Source organism: Aythya ferina (genome assembly GCF_964211825.1).
Source record: "Aythya ferina genome assembly, chromosome: 25".
NCBI lineage: Eukaryota > Metazoa > Chordata > Aves > Anseriformes > Anatidae > Aythya > Aythya ferina.
Window position 1 is genome coordinate 554,350 of NC_140323.1, and position 19,484 is coordinate 573,833.

Here is a 19,484-nt window from a genome sequence, read left to right on the forward strand (position 1 = left end):
CCCCCTTTGGGACATGGTTGTGGTCAGCTTGGGGCTGGCTGCTGCATAAAAATGTTGGTGGGCACTGTAGGGCTTCAGGTCCTCGTGTGTTTCTTCTCATAGTGAGAACATTAATTGTCAAAATTTTTCGGATAGTCTGGGGCTGAATTTTTCTGGGGACATCAAATCCTGCAGAGCTTTAACTCGTGTGCAGCCTTATTCAGATGTTTCAAACAAACGCGTTTTCTCTGCAGTCTGCTGTCCTGTCTTTCAAACGCAGTATAAGAGCAAGATTATTTCCTTCCCTTTGCCCCCCCTTCCGTCTGTTTGATGAAAAGGATCCTTTTGACTTCTCAGGAGTGGCAGGAAGTGACACTGGACAATATTCCACTTCAGTGAGCACGTACTTGGTGCCTGCTGCATGGGATGCTTGCTTGCATGAAATAGGCTGATTCTGTAATCCAGTCAGTGCTAGGAATCAGACCTTATTTCACATCTTATACTCTGGCTATAATTTACTTCAAAGATATACAAAAAAAGTGTGTTTTTCCTGTTTTGTGTGGTTGGTTTTTTTCTTTTTCTTTCCACTCTTGCATTTCTGTGATCATTTTAATGAATAGCTGCAATTTGTCTGCTGGGTTGCATTTGTGTATCTTTGGAAGTGCTTTTTCTGGGAAACAAGTGCCTTTTGCCAAGGGGAGCAGGAGGCAGCTGAGAAGAAACAACTTTTCAGATGAAGGTTTTAATTTTATTGCACAAATTTGCAAGTGTACAAATAACATAGATAGAACCTTATTCATGTTCCATAAAGTAGATGTGACACCGTTTGCTTTTATTGAACTCTGAATAATTTATTAACAAAAAAGGAGTTTTGATGCCAGTTTTCTGACAAAGGCAAACAAAAAATGAGCACATCCTTGTTCCTGCCCTGTTCTAAGCTGCACCGATGAATGGGTGTTGCTACAGCTGACTAAGAACTGATAGAAAAACAAGGATTTACCTAATTTGTGCTTTGAGGGCTCTGTCAAATATTCATTTTCCATCTTTACAAGAGGTGCTATGGAGTAAAATATAAGTTCATTTAAAGATGGCAGGCCTTCATGTACACTGCTGAATACTTATAATGCTAATGGAATTATGTCCGTCTTTCCTGTGGTGGGTGACATTGAAAAAGCCTGCTTGTGCTACCATTGCTTTCATTGAGCATTCCTGGCATAAACTACTTATGATTATGAGCAAGTACTGAGCAAGAAATCAAGAGGCTGGAGCGAAATTTTTATGTAAACATTTTTTCTGTGGTTTTAAATAAGGCTTATCTTCTATTACTTTAGCTGTGCTACAGATGAATTAAAAACAATGCTCCAATTTGATTTCTTATGTAACCAGTTAAGATTGATTTATCATAAACATTGGTGCCAGTTTAAAGATTCATTACTTTGATTTTATGTAATGGGTTTGGTGTAATGGCAGGTGGTAGTTACTGCACCCAGGAAAACAAGAGGTGACTGGAATGGAAACGCACTGTCATTAGTGTCCACTGCTGCCTCGGGCAGATGACTTGGGCCTTTTTCATCCTGTTGAAGTCATCTGTGAGCCATCTGCAAGGATGCTCATTATTCACCTCTCCCGGAATGCTTAGGGCTAATTAATAGATCTCAAAAGCAAGGCGCGCGGCGACAGCGTCTGCGCCGGGACCGACAGGGGAGGTGGCGAGGGCCAGCCCGGGCCTCTGGCAGGGATTTGGCTGGTGGCACTGGCTTCTCCGGCCGGCCACCGGCCTCCCTGCCACACTGAGGCCTCCCGAGGCCGTCCTGGATGGTTCGTCGGCGTGGGTTCCCGGGCTGCTGGCCCGCGGCTGGCTCCGTCACCGCACCGCTCGGCCACGGGCGCTCAGGTGGGTCTGGAGCCTCTTCTGTTCTGGGTGAAACGGTGATGGGTCTTCCAAATGTCAACTGAAATGCTACGGAAGGATGAAAAATGCTGATGCGGTTACGAAACTGAGCCCTGCCTTCTCTTGCCCCTCGCTGCCGGAGATGACCGTGGATGTTGGCAGTCTACTGGAAGGGATTTGGAAATGGAGCTTACTGTGCCGTGCTTGAGGAGTGTTTACACGTCCCTTTCTGTTCCTCTTCATTTATTTCTTGATCATTTATGCATGTTAATGTGTTAGTTACCAAAGAGGAGAGGGAGGAGAAGAAATCCTGAGGTGAAATTAAATTAGACAGCAGCATTAATCATTCTGTTTGTATGTCTAAATATATGACACAATTCACCGAAGGATTTTCCTTTCATCGAAGAGATTAAAACGTGTAACTCATTAATTGCCGCTTTTGTTCTTAGCAATTTTATTGATTTGAAAAATGCATTTAACTTTACTTTGCATGAAATATCTGTGTGTAAAAATGTAAATACCTGGTCTTACAAATTGGGAAGAAGTAATAATTTTTCACGTTTGGTTTCTTGCCTCTGAGTTTAGCACTTCAAAATGTTACCTAACCTTTGGAGTACTCTTGAAAGGCAGAGAAGTGGAAGATCAGCATGTAAAATTATCAAAGTGTTTTGCACAAGGACCAAAGATAAAGGTGGGGATTGGGTCTGGGAAATTTAGTCTGTACCAAAGAAATGCTTAATGCTGCAGAGGATTTCATGAGGCTGTGTGTGTCTGTACGTCCCTTTCTCATCTGTACATGTTCATGTCTGTGCATGTGAGCACAGTAGTCTAAAGCTGTATAGAGAAATAGTGAGTTTAATTTGGGATTCCTGAAGTGAACTGAGGCGGTAAGAATATATGGCAAATGCCAGAAATAATGATCACATTACACATTTCTGATGAATAATTCAATTCAGTTTAGTACTGTTCCACCATTAAAATAAAAGCCTCGCAATGTTTGGCATAATGTAGCTGAAACACTTTTTTAAAAAATAAAAAAAAAAAGAAAAAAAGAAAAAACACTTCTGGAAAGCAAAATAAGCAGTTGTTTCACTTGTTGTAATCACCACTGGTAGATGAAATCTTAATGCTTGGTTTGAATGAAGACCTATGAAGGTCTCGTGCTGGAGCACTTCAGTGACACCCAAATATTTCTGGACTCAGTAGCTTTATAAATGGACGAAAAGGTGGAAGCTTTAATTAGTTGTTAGAGCAGGAGTGTTTGGCATGGAAATTACTTGTCCTGCTTTGACAATAAGAAGAGGCAGTGGCACCATACATGAAGGATGGAATCCTATAGGGATTCTAAATCTCCTGCTTTATGGAGAGATTTTAAGATAGAGTTGGGCAGTTTCAGCTGGTGTTTTTTCCCCCAGTTTCTTCAAGAAGGCACAGGTTTCCAACAGCAGGCTGCAAATGCAGGACAGGACCGAGAGAAGAACCAGACCCGAGTCCCGCAGCCCTTGCACCCATCCGGGCAGCAGCTCAGCCGCTGCCTCTGCGGGACCTGTTCTGCTGATCCCGGGCTGGATTTCCATTCTAGCATAAATAAACCTTTCTGTGTAAAGCGAGTGCCAGCCTCTCCCTTTACGCAGGAATGTAACTTCCTTTGTGCTGCCTGCAACACTGCAGCACAACATTCTTCATTCAAATGGGCTCTCTGTTTTGAAACAAGAGCCGAGTACCTGGCTCCTCTCCCTCCCTCCCCACGCCCAGCCGGCTCAGCGCTCGCACATGAATTAATGGAGTTTCTGAAGTGGATTCCTGTGAATTTCCCACACTTTCTGGTTGGCCTGATTAGTTCTCGCACTCTGATGCTTCCATGGGGAAGCTCAGGGTGGTTGTAGATCCTGAGCCTTCCCCAGACTCGCAGCTTTCTTGAAAATATGCTGTGTGTATATATATAGTGTGTCTGGTTTTGTTTCCCCCCTGCAGTGATTATGTCAGTAGGCACTGCAACGAAGTTTCTGGGAACTGATAAGACCTAGGCCATACACCATGATGCGTGCACAGAAAGCACGCCTGGTTTAAATGGTTGCAAGGTGCAGAATACGGCTTGCTGAAGTAAACCTGTCAAAGCATGAAATCTGCTTTCGATGCCGGACTCAGCACTTGCCAATGCTGTCAAACATGGGATTGTAGACATGCCATGGGAAGATGCACAGCTTTTAGGCATTATTCTTACTGGGAACAGGGCAGGAGTGGGAGAACTTGTCTCTTGGCACTGATGTTAGCAGTGTAGGTGTTAGAAGATTCTCAGATCACCCCAGGGGTGGCGAAGTGGCATCCTATTGCATTTTGTACAACCTGGGTCGATGCAGAATGCTCCCGTGATGGCTTCTGGACTGTGAGATTTTCAAATAAATCAGGCTGTCTTTGGGCTTTGAGACCATCAGCCAACTTTAATTATTTCCAGTGTTGCTCTACCCTGCCCGTGCTTATTGGAAAAGCATCTTGAAGGAGTGGGGTGCTTTACTGAGCAGATGAAAGGAAGGAAGCTGCCACGTGCAGCCCCGTGCTCCAGCAGGGATGCTGTGCCCTTGGGAGCCCTCTGCCCCTAAGCCACCTTGGTGAAGACCCAAAGTCTCTGATGCAATTACTCTGGTTCCTGCCGACAACTGAGCAAAGCAGAATTGAATTGTGGCTCTGATAGATCTGGGCGAGCTGTTGATAAAAACCTCTGTCACTTTAAAAAACATTTGCTCGAGCCCCAGCTCCCTCCAGCATCAGACAGCGGGATGATTTATTGCCCCGCCGCGATCGAGGGCGATTCCTGCAGTGGTGCAGGCCGGTGGCAGGGAGGGCTGAAGGCGGGGACGGGGTTTCGGGGGCCGGGAGCAGCTCAGCATCGCTTCCTCTGCGTCAGCGCCTCGTGCAACGCCCCGTGGAAATCCCCGCCACTGCCCTCTCCCCGGGCAGAACGGGTCCAGGCGCTGGCTTTCAGCAGTGGCCAGCCTTGGTTTTGTGAGACATGGGGAGTATCTTGGGTTGAAAATGTTTTTCGGCATGCACTTTGTTTTATTCCTCGCTGCCTTTGTTCCCTTGTGCTGACTTGCCGTTTTGGGGAGCACACACCCAGGCTCCTTGCACTGTTAGCTGCCCCTTTGTGTAGTTCACACACCAGCCTTTCAGGAAAGAATCTCTTCTTTCTACGATAAATAAATTCTGGGAGAAAGGTTTGAGTGGGCAGTAGGAGAATCAGATGAAAAATATCTGAGAGCACCGTGCTTCAGCGAGACTGGCGTGCTTGGGCCAGAAAAGGAGGGAGTATTTCATATAAGGGGTTTTTGTGTGTGCTTTAAAAACGTTCACCAAATCTTTGGCCGTCTGTGCAGTGTTGGATTCAGCACCGTGCAGGGGAGGAAGCTGTTCAAATAACTATTAAAAAGTTGTTTGAAGAACATGTTATTTCAAGCTGCTTCATGGGCCCAAAGCAATTTCTGTTCCTGGAGCACGAGGGCTCGGGCTGCTCGGTGCTGGAGGCTACGAGGAGTTGGTCAGCAGGAATTATTTTCTGAGTACCAAGGACGTGAACTGGTGTGCGTGCGAGTGGTGCTTTGCTTCTGCTAATGGTCTACGTGTCAAAATCACCCTTATTTTTTTAATTTTATAAATCCCAGCTGAAAATTAGCAATAAAGAGTAGTTTTACCACTCATTTCTAATATTTCATCCAGCATTCAGAAAGTATAAGCAGAGGTTTGTCCGAGGCTTCTTTTGGCTTGATGTCATCAGGGGGAGACCTTTAACTGAGTACAGAGGATCCTAAAATAGCTGGGAGACTTCCTGCAGACACAAGGCGTGGAAATGCTCCTGCTCCTTGCAGTCCGCGCTTTTGTTTTGTACTCGTTTGAAAAATATTAATTTTTATCTGTTTGGAATAAATGGTTGTGGGACCTAAAAACGTTACAGACCTGATGTACTCGGCCACGTTACGCTTACCAGGGTTTTTATGCACAGCAGGGGTTAGGCACAGGAAGGAGGACTTTGGTCGTGCTTGCCCGCGGGAGGAGATATCCTCGCTCTGCAGTTGAAATCAGGGCAGCAAATCCCTGCCCTGGGTAATTTAATCTGGATCCTGTTTTTAAACATCCTCCCTGGAAAGTCAACAGCGTGCACTGTGTTTTGATAACAGCAAGAGAGGCTTTTGCGACCATTCCGGTAGACAAAAAACCTAAATATTTAATTTGAATTCTTTGTGGATTAAATGTCTTGGTAACTTGGTCAACATGTTCAGTTGCTTAATTTTGGGGAATTGGATTGAAAGCTTCGTCGATCTGAAGCCTCGCATCAGCTTGCAGCCTGTGCATTGCAGATGAGTGGTTCTTTCGTACAGGTGTGGAAAACAGATCCATGGGTTTGCTGCGTTCAGTGGGGTTCTAGTTGAAGGGTGTTCAAAACTCTGAAATTCCCCGGCCACCCTTGTGGTTGAGGTGTTTCACAACCGGACTGAGCGCCGCAAGCCCCAGCTGCCTCCCTTCCTTCAGTGACTCTTTTGTCGTGCCTGGAAAATCGAGCAGACCCAAGCAATTAGCGATGCAAATGGTGGGATGTCGGTATGCAAAGAACAGATGAGTGTCCTTGGTAGTTCACTGGCGCTAGAAACTAGCCTTAACTTCTTGCTTTTTGGCATGCCTTGTACCCTCTTCTTTTCCTTCACACACACAAAGCTTCAAGCACTCATCTTACCCCTCAGAGCGATTTTACCACAAGCTATATTAGAGAGAATTTCAGTGACTAATGCCTGTAATTATGTTTATATCTATTTGACAAGATTCCCTCTACAGTTATAACGTGAATTACCCGATGTTAATATTTCTCCAATGGGTAACGAGTATCACATTTTTAAAGGAAAATTTACCTTGTTCCAGCGTGTGCAGTTTTTGACAGGATTATGAACCTGAGCCCAAATCTCCCTCCTGGCTCTGGTCTTAAACAAAAGGCTGTATTTCCTCCTCTTATCATTTTCACTTCAAAGCTGAGTTCTTAGATTACCGGGCAGACTTTTAAGTCTGTGATGATCAACAGCTTTCTGCTAGCACAGCAGTTCTTCCCGTGACATTCTCCCTGTTCCAGTATAAAGGCTTTTCTAAATCTCCTAGCCTCCCAGCCACAGCCAGTGTAGCTCAGGCCGTCGTTTGTCACAGCGCTACATATAATCAAATTAAAAAAAGTAATTGAGAGCATTTTCATAAAGCTATGAAGTTGTTCATTTTTGGACTGGAACTTTTCTTGTGTATGGTGTTGGGGAGATGTGAAGAACCCTTAGCAATGGGTAGTGTTCTGGGAATATTTCAAAATATGTACTCTAAAGCATTTTCTGAACCTTATCTGTATATTTAGATGGTTATAACTTGTATTCAAAGGCGTGGAGTTGGTTGGGTTTTAATTTTTGAAAGTGGAGGTCTGATTTCAAACTGAGCTGTGCCCTTAGCCTAAAGCTCTGGTTTCAGGAGACAGGACTTTCAGCAACTTGTCGCAGACGAGGCGTCAGGGCTAAAATCACTGCTCGTCTTCTCTACAAAGTGGAGACTTTGTTCATTCCGGACTGCTTTGTCTTCCACATGCTGCTGAATAGCCCGAGATCAGATCCAAGCTGGGGATTTGATGCTCGGTGACTTTCAGTTCTGTGTAAGTGCTGCTTCTGTGCGGAGCCACGGTCTGCAGCCTTCCACCATCCTGTTCGTGGCCTGGTTCTGTGCCGTGATGTTGATCTGCCTCCTGCCTGTCCTCGGTTTGCACGAAGCCAGGAGGAGGACGGGTCCTCCAGGGCCGTCCCAGGGCCCCACCACGGCGAGGCGAGAGCACGACGGGGCTGGGAGCTGTGTGGGCGAGAGCATCGCTTTGAAGCTGGGCGGGAGCTGGGGGTGGCTTGGTCTGCTTCGCTCTCATCCCACTCCTTTCCCAAGGCCGTCACCTTCCTAAACTGGGGTGTTTGGGAGCGGGGTGGGGACGTCCTGAGAAAGCTGCTGCGTGGATGTGCGGAGATGTGAGGAGCTCGGGCTCCTCGTGCCATCTCCTGGTACCCAGCGTGGTGGGGGCTCCGATTCACCATTGAGACCTTTGGTCTTGGTTCCCCTGTTCTCCCTCGACATCCGTAACGTGCTTATAAGAGGGAAAGAAGTAATTCTACCTTCTGCAGGCTCTGCAGCTGTTTTCATCATTCTTAAGGAGCAAAGGAGCTGCTGGAAGCTAATGTTTCCCCGTGTATACAGCACGACAGCAATGAAGTCTGCACTTTATTTGGTATCAAGTTAAGTTTTTTAGCTCTATTGTTGGCTGTAGACTTAGCATTGTAAAAGTCCCAAGGAGGTGTAGCATCTGTGATGGAAACTAGAGGTGATGACCTTTGCATGAAAGTATTAGAGGAACCATTTAAGAAATAGTTCATATAATTTAATTTGGGGACAGTTACCTTAATGATAATGCAGTATCACTTGTGCCTATCAATACTTCCTAGGCTGTGGTGGTTAAAATGAGGAAAAATAAAAGTGAAATAGATTATAAATCTTGAGAATGGCAAATGTTTCTAAAATACGGAAGGTAGGAGATATTTCCTACCAAAAATTTGTTACTAACTGGCCATGCCTGCTGAGTGCTACGGGGAATGCTGGAAAGCTAATTGCAGAAAGGATTACAAAAATAAAATACGCAATTGTCTCGGATTATACAATGCGCTGTCCTTCCGTGACCCAGGTGACTTTATGACCTGATGCTGGAAGTGAATAAATGCGTTTGTTTTAAGTGGATGGAAAACTTTGCTGCTGCTGCTAGGGATGTCTTAATTATGTGCTTGTCAGGCACGTGGGCTTGAAATGGGATAGCAGGGACTCTGCGATACAGGGCAAGGCTTACTGTGAGCATAATACCTCATAATACCTGATGTTTAACCCCAGTTCTTCTGCAGGCTTCTTGGCCTTGAATTGAACGTGCTTGTTCACCCCCTGTCCCACAGAGCTGGCAGCAGCTGCGCAGCCTCAGCTCGAATGGTCGCTGCGGGTGGGATCGAGCTTTCCCAAGGCCTTCGAGCTTCAGCGAAGGTGGAAGGCTTTTCGGTGTTTTCAAGCGGCTGTTAACCTCATAGCCCAGGTAAATTAAAAGATGGAGGAGCAGTGAATTCAAAATTGGAGTGGTTTTTGTGACTGCGGACACGCAGTGCAAGGGGCGACGCGTGGCTTGCAGCGCCCGGCCCCGCTCTGCGCCTCGCTGCGTTCTCGGAGCGGGTCTGAAAAAAACATCTTCTGCTTGTGTAAGCAGCGGGAAAACAAGCAGGCACTGTGTGCTCCCGAAAGCCCAGTAAGCCTCAGGAAATTCCTGCATTCTTGATTTTATTTTGCGGCGAGGTCCTGCGTGGTGTGTGTGTGTGAAAGATGAGCAAGGTTGCCCTTCCCCGCGCGGCAGCAGGGGCTGCGATGCGCCGGAGCTGAATCGCGCATTGTTCCCCGGGGAGCCCAATCAGCTGCTGCTGCTTCCCTCAAAAAAAACACCCAACAGTGAGTTTATTTATGATGAGAAAGTGCTGATATCACACTTTTTCCTAAAGGAAAAGGTTACTAGTTCTTTAGCAGCAGAGCTGTGCGTGAAATATTGCGCCCCGAGAGCCAAGGACTTGGTTTTAATACTGCAGCGCGTGTGCTCTGCTGACCTGTCGGGCTTCGAGAGCTCCTGGTGTCTGGGAAGCTGTGCTTTTTCTGCTGGTAGCTGGCTGCTGGGAGGGGGCAGAAGGGGCTGAAGAGGGTTGGTCGTTCTGTTTGAGCCGGGGATGGATCTCCCTGGTGGTCGGGCTTTGGTCCCCTGGGGTGGCTGGGGGCCAGCAGCAGCCAGAAGGGTGGCACGGCTGTGGTCGTGTGTCTGTATGTGTACAGCGTTATGTTCAGCACCAGGCAGCAAGCTTTTTAAGTAAGTGCTAGCAAATCTAATGCACATAAGCCTTTGTTCTTTCCCTGTGCCCCTCCCAGCCCCTGTTAGTCCCAAATTACTTCTGCTAGCCAGAACTGGGTGACAAACCCACCTAGAGCCGGGTGCTGCAGCCTGTGCCCCCCACGGTCCCAAGCAGGTTCGTCACCCACCACCAGAATCAAGCCCCGTGGGGCCGAGGATCCCCCCTGGCTCCAGGAGCAAGGCCCTGTCCTCAGGTTGCAGCCGTCCGCGCAGGAGGGGGAAGTGGCACTGACGCTTCCCTTCCCCGGGAGAAATGAATGTGCCGAAGTGGTTTTCATTAAAGAAGTATGCAGCAGCTTGGGCTTGTGTGTTCACCCGTAGTTGTGTTTCCTGATGAAGGGACAGAAGTTTCCTGTTCTCTAAAATTCTCTCCCAAGAAAGGAATTGAGGTTGGAGAGCTCTGCCCACCCGTGGCGGTTTCGACTGCTCGGATTTGTTGTTTAGGCTTTGCCACCTCCGTGCTGTGAGGGCTGCACGTGGCCGCAGGTAGGGCGCGGAAGGAGAAGTGGTCTGCACAGGTTGGAGTGCTCATAGAGGTCATCTTCAGGCTTGAGAAACCCACGTCTGTAGGTTGTTTTTGTTGGGCAGCCTGTAGGAGCCATCATTGTATACACGTGGTTGGGGTTTTTGAGTCCCTAAAATAAAGATGCACGCTGCCTTCGGTAGAGATCCTCCACCCCCCGAAGCTGTTTGGCCCCGCAGATGTGAGCACGAACCAAGGCAAAGGGAGAAGTGCTCAGAGGTCAGCGTGGTTTCGTGGGGCAAAGGGACAGGCATGCCGAGGATGCCAGGCTGCCTCTGTCATTACGTGTTTCGGGGATTAGCAACGGAGTCGCTGATTAAAAAGTTGCGTTTGGGCAATGATACACGTACTTCCCCATCTGCAGTTGTGGTGGTCAAAGCTGGGCGTGCAGTTGGGATGCGCGGCCATGGACAGAGCCGTGCACCCGAGTGCCACGAGCTCTGGTTTCTTCCCTGCTGAGCGAATTCTGCTTGGAGCAGCACAGCCGGGAGACGCCCTGGGCAGCGCAGCAGTAGCTCTCTAGCAATAGTGGGCGTCTCTAGCAGCTCAAAGATCTGCAGATGAAAGTGCACACCTTATTATTTTCCTGTTGAGCTTATTGCCTATTAAATAACCTCTCCTAGCTGCAACACCGAGCGTTTCCATGTTTTCAGAGTAAGGGACTGATGCATTTCGGCTGTTTTGTTGCCCTGTTTGACCACGAGGAAATCATTTCACTGCTGTCCCTCAGTCCCAAACCAGTGAGATAAGGGAACTAACAGCCTGTCCTAAATGGCCATCGTGAGAAACCTCCGTGGTTGCAAAATGTTTTCGAAACAGTTGATAAAATCCTGTGCAGATACAACAGCAGTCTTCAGTAACAATGATGCATAATGGTATTAACACTTGGATCTGTTCCTGCCGTGTGTGTCCTTTAGCCATAAACGTGTTACTCGGAGATCTTTTAACAGCAAGCTAGCCTTCCTGGCGGTAATTCCCCAGTGGGACGTGCAATCACGTTGGCTCTCCAAAGGGGTGTCTGTCTGTTTTCATGGCCTGGCTTATGATGAGAGCTGCGCAGCTGGAGACTCGGTAACTAACTGAATAATCCCAAAGTGGTGCCTTCGGGGAGTGCCCCGGTACGCACAGCATCTTGTTTCTGCATCAAGAGGAGTCTGCAAAGGAATTTGGTCGAAATTCCCTGAAGTGCCTTTCTGGGCTGACGTGGGGGATTGCAGCATTCGGTCCTTTTTCCAGACTGAGATTCAGTACATTTTTAGGCAGTGACCGCTTCTTCTTAACGCCAAAAATGCACTTGACACTTGTAACCGATGCACTCCTCTGCAGGAAAGCTCTGCTCGAAGACGGGCGCACCGCAGCGCAGGTTGCTGGATGGCTTTCCTGTGACCGGTGCATCCGAGCTGCAATTGCAATCATTTTCTGTCTGTGGATGTAGTTAATCGTAACAGAGCTTTGCTGATGTATTACTAAAGAGGGAGCATATTTTTAACCGTATTTTTCTGGAGAGTTTGTATGGTGTTTTCTCTAATGGGATTTTGTTTAATCTGTAGTGCTTTTGTTTGTTACAGAGATCCGTGCCCAATTGGTAGAGCAGCTGAAATGCCTTGACCAACAGTGTGAGCTTCGGGTCCAGTTACTGCAGGACTTGCAGGATTTCTTCCGCAAGAAGGCAGAGATTGAGATGGATTACTCGAGGAATTTGGAGAAGTTGGCTGAGAGATTCCTGGCTAAAACTAGGAGCACCAAAGACCAGCAATTCAAGTAGAGTATTTGCCTTCTGTTTTTGTCCTTTTTTTTTTTTTTTCTTGCATATGTGGTTGCTGATGGAGGAATGCAAAAAGAGAACTGATACAGCAAAAGTGTTTCCCAAGTTCATTATAAACACACAACCCATTTCACATTCAGTAATTCCTAGTAGGTCATATGTTGTCCATGGGGAACAGAATGGTAAAAATTGGTACAATCTAAAAGGAGTAATTTTCTTGGGAAGGTAGGCAAAGTTGTACACCAAATTGATGGACAAAACCAGGATTTCCTTCAGAGTCAGCGTCTTTATTCTCATTTTCAATTGTTTCTGGTCTGTTACGTGTTGCGATTTGCCATAGCATCACTCTGTTTTTAATATCCTGCACATACTTAGTGTAGGATTTAAAAGAATGTCACTTTAAAATAGTAGCAAATTAAAGACAATAATGCTTTTAAATAAAGCTGTGCCATTTGGGGAGGTGGGAGGAGGATTCCTGGATGGGACTCGATCGCAATCTGAAGGCACCTTCCTTGGCAATCAGTTGTCTCACCTGCTGGAAACATTATGTGCAGGTAGGTCTGGCGGTATTGCTTCGGTTGTTCCCCACGCAGCTATTTGGGCTGGGGTGAGTAACGCCCATCGGATGTGGTTCCATGGAATCAGCTCTCCTGTTCTAGTACAGACTTGTGCCTGTCCTGCTGAATGGGGTTTAGGGCTGTGGGGTGCCACCAGCTTTGGGGCTCGCTGGGCTCCCTCGTTGGGTAGCAGCTGGGGAATGGCGCGAGCAGCCCCGCGGTGTGAATCAGCTCAGCTCCAGGTGGATGGGTCTGTCCTCTGGCAGGATCCATCTCATCTGCCTCTGGAGCACAGTGTCCCGGTGGGGACGTGCCTTTTTTTCTGCAGTGGTGTCTGGGGGGCTGTGATGTTCAGCTTTTTCAGCCCTTTTAGCTAAACCCCTTTTTGAGAAACCATCAAGAAGGCACCATTTTAGTTTCCTTGCTGTACAGCTTGGATGCCATTTACTTCAGTTCTCATTTAAAATGCACATTGTGCTAAGTTGCCTGGAAAGCATGACTCCTAAGTGGAGCTGTCTGAGAAGCAGAGCAGAGTTATTCTGCATACCTACAGAGTGATCGTCTGAGGTATTTGCCTCTTCCGTTACAGCAAAACTTGTCTTAGAACTATAATCTGGGTGTGCTCTGCACAAACTTTTAGGATGGCACTAAATAAACAATGTCTTGAACTGTGATTTTCCACCACGTTATCCTTTTCAGTTTATTTTGCTGTGGTGATTTCATTTCTATTACACGGTACGAAACATCCAGCAGAAACGCGTTTGTGTTCAGTTTTTAGTGTTGGGAAAGGCATATGAAGTTCGCTTCCTATTTTGAGATCGAGACTGAATTTTTAATGTGGAAGCTGTTACCATAGTGGCGCAGAATGCTGCATGGTGTCATGCTTCATGTTAATTAAATATGCTGGCAGTGGTAGCGCAGATTTAAAAGACAATTTTTTTTTCTAACGCAGTTTCCTCACTGAACCCTGGCCCTGTTTTTTGATCCGTTTGTCCTTATATATTCTAGCTATTGGGTGCAGCCTGAATTGGACAGGTGATTTTATTATCATCACATAAAGCTTTCACCTGATTTTGTGGATCAGATGTCCCTGCTGTCCTGGTCAAGTTCTGGAACCTGTTCCTGAGCATCGTTCCGCTTTGCTTCGCATGGGACTGGCAGGGCTCGCTCTTCTGATTTTGCTTGCGTTAGCAGCAGATGGCTCCTAGCAGGAAAGCGGCTCGCTTGGGGAATACATTACCCTGCAAGGTTCGAGTCCCAGTTCTCCAATATGTTCATTTGGTTAAGACCTGGAAGGAGGGGAAGAAAACTCAGCTTTGTATGGCCGACGGGTCTGCGGGCAGAGTTTGTCGCAGCAGTGGAGCAGTTGTAAAGGTGCCCGGGGCAGCTCCATCTACTGCTTGCTTGGTCGCTTCTTTCAGAGAGCTTCAACGTTCAGAAATATGTCAAAATACATCAGTAAGGAAGCAGTGCCAATGATAAGGACCCATCCCAAGCACTGCCCTGTCTGACCAGTGAGGAGTAACTTGCCCGATATCTGTTCTGTAGATGCCGAAGCTGTAATCTAATCTGGAACCCCCTAAAAGACAATGTGATCAAAGCCAGCCATCAGATCTCTCCACCTAAGGATCTGGTATTATATGACTGAGATGTGCACAGGCTGGTGGCTACTCTGTAATTGCATGGCTGCGACCCTATAAATACCCGGTAATAGCATGTTCCTTGGGTAACGTGATAATTATGTCGGAAAGTACCATATCATTCAGGGCCTGCTTACCATGTCACTTGCAGTTTTTAGATCTCATAACACACTGTCAAGGAGGAAACTTGTCAGGCAGTAACCCTGTAATTTGCCTGTGCTTTCATACTCGACAGCTATTATGTAATTGCCGAGCTGCTCCGAGCGCGCTCGTTTAAGGGAGCGCTGTCAGGGGCGAGAGGCTTCAGCCTGACCCTGTGCATGGGATCGTGTGGCTTCCTGCAGCACGCATGGGAAAAAGCAGACATGTAAAGGAAGGAGCAGTGCAAGGTGTAACAAATGAATGACATGGGTTTTACTTTTCTTACATGTGGCCACATCACAGGGCAAGCTGCTCAGGTGGCTGTTTTCCACGCCAGCGTAGAAATCTGGGTGGTTGGGTCTCAAAATCAAGCTGCGTGCAGCCAGCGGTGGGCTTACAGGGTGCTTGCACGTTGCACAGTTTGAAGGTAGCCTCACTGAAGCATCTTAACGTGATTTACAGAGGTAGGTGTATGTTTTTCTCATTTTATATCCTCAAAGAGGGGGAACAGATTGGTTTAGCCAAGGTGACACAGGAGTTGATGACAGTTGGATATATCCCAGGTTTGACTTGCTTTTAACTGCTCTACCATGGTTGTTAGACCTCCCTTTGCCTATTCCTTCTTAAAAATGGTTTTTCAATTAGAACAAACTTAAAGAGAATAAAACATTTATTTGGTAAGGCTTCTTCAGTACCTCTTGGAAAATATCCTCACGCAAGATGTAAGGGGCTAGAGGGGAAAAATGCATATCACAGCCCGATTCTTATAATTCCTATTGTTACAGGAGCTTGTCAGTCAAGAGTTTGGCATAGGTGTCACTCCTTAGCTATCTGATGAACTGAAGGCCTCTTCCAGAGCAGTTAAATGAGAGCATCCGTGTCGGCAGAGAGCATCTCCCTGCTGGACCTGGGGGTCCCTGCCAGCAGCGAGCCCCTGCCACCTGCCCCTCCAGGCTCTTCCTTCGGGTCATTTTGTTCTGAAGTGTCAGTTAGTATAACAACCCCAGCAAATCCTCGGTGAGCCCTTCCGAGGGTGAAATGTAAAGAGGGTGGGGGAAGAAGATGCTATTTTAAGGCCATGTTTTAAATCAGAGTAGCAATTGTCAGCTGGAGAGCAGAGTGTCCAGGATATCCCAGCGTGAAACTCAGATGGCTTTCTGGCAGCCTTTGCCTTGAAGTCGAAGATGCAGAATAAGTCTGGCAACCTTCAGGCTGAGGACTTGTAAACAACAGATGTTCATAACTGGAATCTTTGGGAAGAGAAGGGCAGGGAGCAGCGTGTATGGCCATGCTTCAGATTCCCCAAATGTACGGTTAACACTGAGCAGTGTCAGGACGGCTTTAAGGGGAAATCAAACATCGGTTCACATCAGCACTTTGCAGAGAAGTTCAACGTTAGTTCTCCAAAAGCGAAATGGTTTCTTTAAAGGAGAGATGATGCAGGCTGTGAGGGAGCTCTCAGCAAAAGCACTTGGATCAGGCGGACTTCATTTGCAATATGATTAGAGTTGTAATAGATAAATGCCCTCATAGGCTATTTTGGCCTGTGATTCCTCTTGATGGAATGAGGTCTGGAACATTTACTCTGAGTCTTTCGAATAACATCATTTGGAAGATTTTTCTGAGCGTGAAGAATTATTCATTCAGTGACCTCGCTGAACGGGCTGCATCGCCAGCACAAACTGCAGCGAGCCCTGGGCAGGACCGTGGTGGTGTTTGGCACAGCAAGGAGCGGAGCAGGGGCTGTGGAGCCCGACAGCTTTCTGAGGAGGTGACATCTCCGTCTTTTTCTCCATGGCAGTGTTTAAAGTTTCACTCTGGGGCAGAGGTTGTTGGTGGCCCTGGGTTACGAGCAGCTTTTTTGGAGTCGTGCTGCTGCTGAGAGGCACTTGTCAGTTGTGCTGCGATGGAAATGTCAGGAGAAGGACAGCGTACCGATGTCTTCTACCCTGCTTGAGGACTTCTGGTGCCTCCTCTGGCTGTAAAACCCTGCAGGCTGCTGTTCGTTCACTGCTGGAGCATGCTAACACCCAGCGACCCCATGAAACTTGCTGAAAAAGCCTCGTCTGGAAGGAAGAACAGCTGGAGAAGTTTCCTTTTCACGCAGATGATGTGCCGGGGCGATGTTAATTTCTGCATTTCTCTCTATTTGTAATTTCTTCAGTTGCCTGTGACTCATCCCTGCATCCTGCGCTCCTCGTGGAAACGCAGCATTCCCAGTCCCGGGCTGTGGGCGTGGGTTTTTTCTTCTCTATCTCGTATGGGAAGAGGAGGAGGCTGCTTCTTAAGACAGATTTTGTGCTCTAGCCCTGAATGGGGTTTACATTGCAGTACACAATTACACGTCCCTGGCTTTTGTCACTCCGTCCTGCCTGCCTTAGAGCAGATAAATCTCTGCTCGTCTCCGAGTTCCTTGTCTGAATGAGTAATTTAATTAAGAAGTTTCAGATACTTGGACTCAATCTTCCCTTCTGATCTTTGGAGATCAACTGAAACCTTTGAAGTGGAAGCTGCACAGGACTCGATCAAGATAACACTCGAGAAACCACAGCGCTTCATACTTTGTGGTTCCTTAAAAATCTGCGCACAACTTCCTCTTCCTGTTCCCAAACACCCCCAATTGCTGTGATCTGGTGTAATTTAGGCTAACCTAAATAAGCTCTCGAGATTCGCTATCATTGCACGATCTTTAAGCTAGTATAAATAGTGCTTGAAATAAACCTGGAGCTTGGCATCTTCCTTCTCCTCCTCTTGGAGGGGAGCTTGGAGTCGAACAGTTGCTCTGCATGTGAAATCCCCTGAGTTTGGGGAAAGTTCAGAGCCAGCCCCTGAAGTCTCGGGGTATCTCCCTGAATTCACTACGTCAGCGAGAATACCGGCTCCAGACTTTCTGCAGAATCTGTGGAAATCGAGCTTGCTCTCAGTTACACCCAGCCCTCACTGCCGCATTTTTTTTCTCCCCTTTTTCATTCCTTCTCCGTGGCGATGTGAAACTGGAACAGGATATATTTGCCAGCTCCTCCGAGAATTGAAATGGTTAATGAAAATCACAATTTGCTTCTCTGCCATCTGCTTGTGGTTATGATAGAAAATGGTCTGTTGTAAACAGTTGTATAACTTCTGCTCTGTGTTGTGAAAACTGTTGCCATGTTCCACCCCAGAAAATGCTGCATTTTGGAGGTGGTTTAACAGTTAATGTATGTGCAGACTTAAAGGCTATTTGGAAGCTCGGAAGCAAGTAACTGCCTCTTTCCTTTTCTGTTTTGTCTCTGTGCAGCTCGTCTTAAGGCCTTCCTTTGTCTTTTTTTCACCAGGGCTCAGAAAATTGTCGCTGGCCATTAAAGGAGGGGAGTTTTTTCTCGCTTTCCGTAAAAACCGAGCAGTAACAATAGAAAACCCGTACAAAAAAGCGAGGCAGACTGTTTTAACAAAGTGCTGAAGGGGTTAGCGAAACTGAGAGACACCAAGAAATTAAAGGAATTTAAAAGAAAAAAAACTTAAGAGAGCCCAGAGCTGTGGTTGCATGAGGTTGAGATTAGGGTGCGGCACTGACTGCGCAGACCTTAAGGTGACAATCCCAGTCGCAAATTAGAATCATGTGGGCTTTGGGATCGGTCTTTCCTGCAAGATGGCCTTTCATGTCTAACCACATGGAGTGTGTCAACAACCTATCTGGCGCCATTAGACACCAGCAATTTTACTCACCATACTTTTTCATGGGCTCTTGGTATTCGTGCTATGCGCTGCCCTAGAATAGCTTCGGGTGTTGTGGTGCGGCAGCTTGGACAGCTGGGGATTGTCCGGTTAACTATTGCATCTCTTCTCTTTCCTATTTTTGCCTTGCTTTTCTCTGAAAAGCAGGGCACTCTCACCAGGCTGCTCACTCGCAAGCCTTCTTGCCTGCTCTCACTGCACTTAGAGCCCTTGCTCCGTGTGCCCAGGGCTCCGAACTGCTCAAGGCCAGGCTCTGTGAGTGGAGGCATCGAGGGTTGTTCAGGAGCTTTTGGTGGTACGGGCAGAGAAAATGCGTAATGAGACAGAAAACATCACGGGGGATATTTGGGAACAAAGCAGCCGAGTGCTTCTGGGCTGGCACTGCACAAGGAGGGGTGCAAAGAGGCGAGCTGGCGGCTGCGCTGCTCTTAGGAAGTGGTGGGGCAGCAACAGGCTGCTCGGGGAACCCAGACACAGTTTCCAACAGCTACAGCAAGACCAGCTAGCCAGGAGCCGTAGCTTTGCTTGCCAAAGGTGTGTTCCCAACCTTTCTTACGGTAGGTGCATCACTGGCGTTGGTTATGGCCCTTCCAGCTTCGAGGGTAAAAAGTCAGTGTGCAAGGTCCTTGTAGAGCATTGGTGCAAAGGAGCAAACCACCCAGCTGTTAGCATCTCTTTGTACTGCCCTTTACACACTTCTCTTCACGTGCAATCTTAGCTCACTTCCCATCTCCTGCCGGCATCGGTTCCCTTGCTGGCGGAGGTGGTGGCTCTGTGATGGCACACACAGCACCGCTCCTCAGAGGAGCTCCTCCTTCAGCCTCCTTTTTGTTGGAAGAAAGTCAAATGTTGCTTCTGGTCTTGCCTAAATTGAAAAAAATAAATTATAATAAGAAACCAGCACAACTTAGGTGCATGTTACTGTCTGTTGTGGCAGCTTTTGTCCTGGGTGCCAGCAGGACTTGGACCCTCCCGCTCCGTGCGTGTGCCCTTTGGGGTCTGGCTGCAGCCTGGTGGGTGCTGGAAGATTCACAGCTCTCTCAGCCTGGTCTTCAATTACTAATTAGCTCTCTGGCATATTAACAAAACAAACAGTATGCTGCAAACACTGATTGCAGGAGATCGGGGGGCAAGTGCTTGATTTATATAGCTCAACATCTGGCAGTTTCAGCCTTGTGCAGTTCTGCATTTTGATCGTTCCATCTGGTTTTGCCTGTGTCAGCAGTCTCCACAATACGGGACATCGGAGTACAAAGGCAAATAATTGTCTAAATTGAATCTATGCCTTCTCACATC

The 19,484-nt window shown here is 47.3% G+C and overlaps 1 protein-coding gene across 5 annotated transcripts in view; it reads left to right on the top strand.

Annotated features, from left to right (window-relative positions):
* Nucleotides 1–19,484, top strand: part of SRGAP2 (SLIT-ROBO Rho GTPase activating protein 2) — a 102,043-nt gene that overhangs the window by 22,069 nt on the left and 60,490 nt on the right. For all 5 annotated transcript variants that reach the window (XM_084497557.1, XM_084497558.1, XM_084497560.1 and 2 more), the window contains exon 3: nucleotides 11,940–12,132. In XM_084497557.1, coding sequence (XP_084353683.1) covers nucleotides 11,940–12,132 — 193 coding nt within the window. The remainder of the gene's footprint in view (nucleotides 1–11,939; nucleotides 12,133–19,484) is intronic.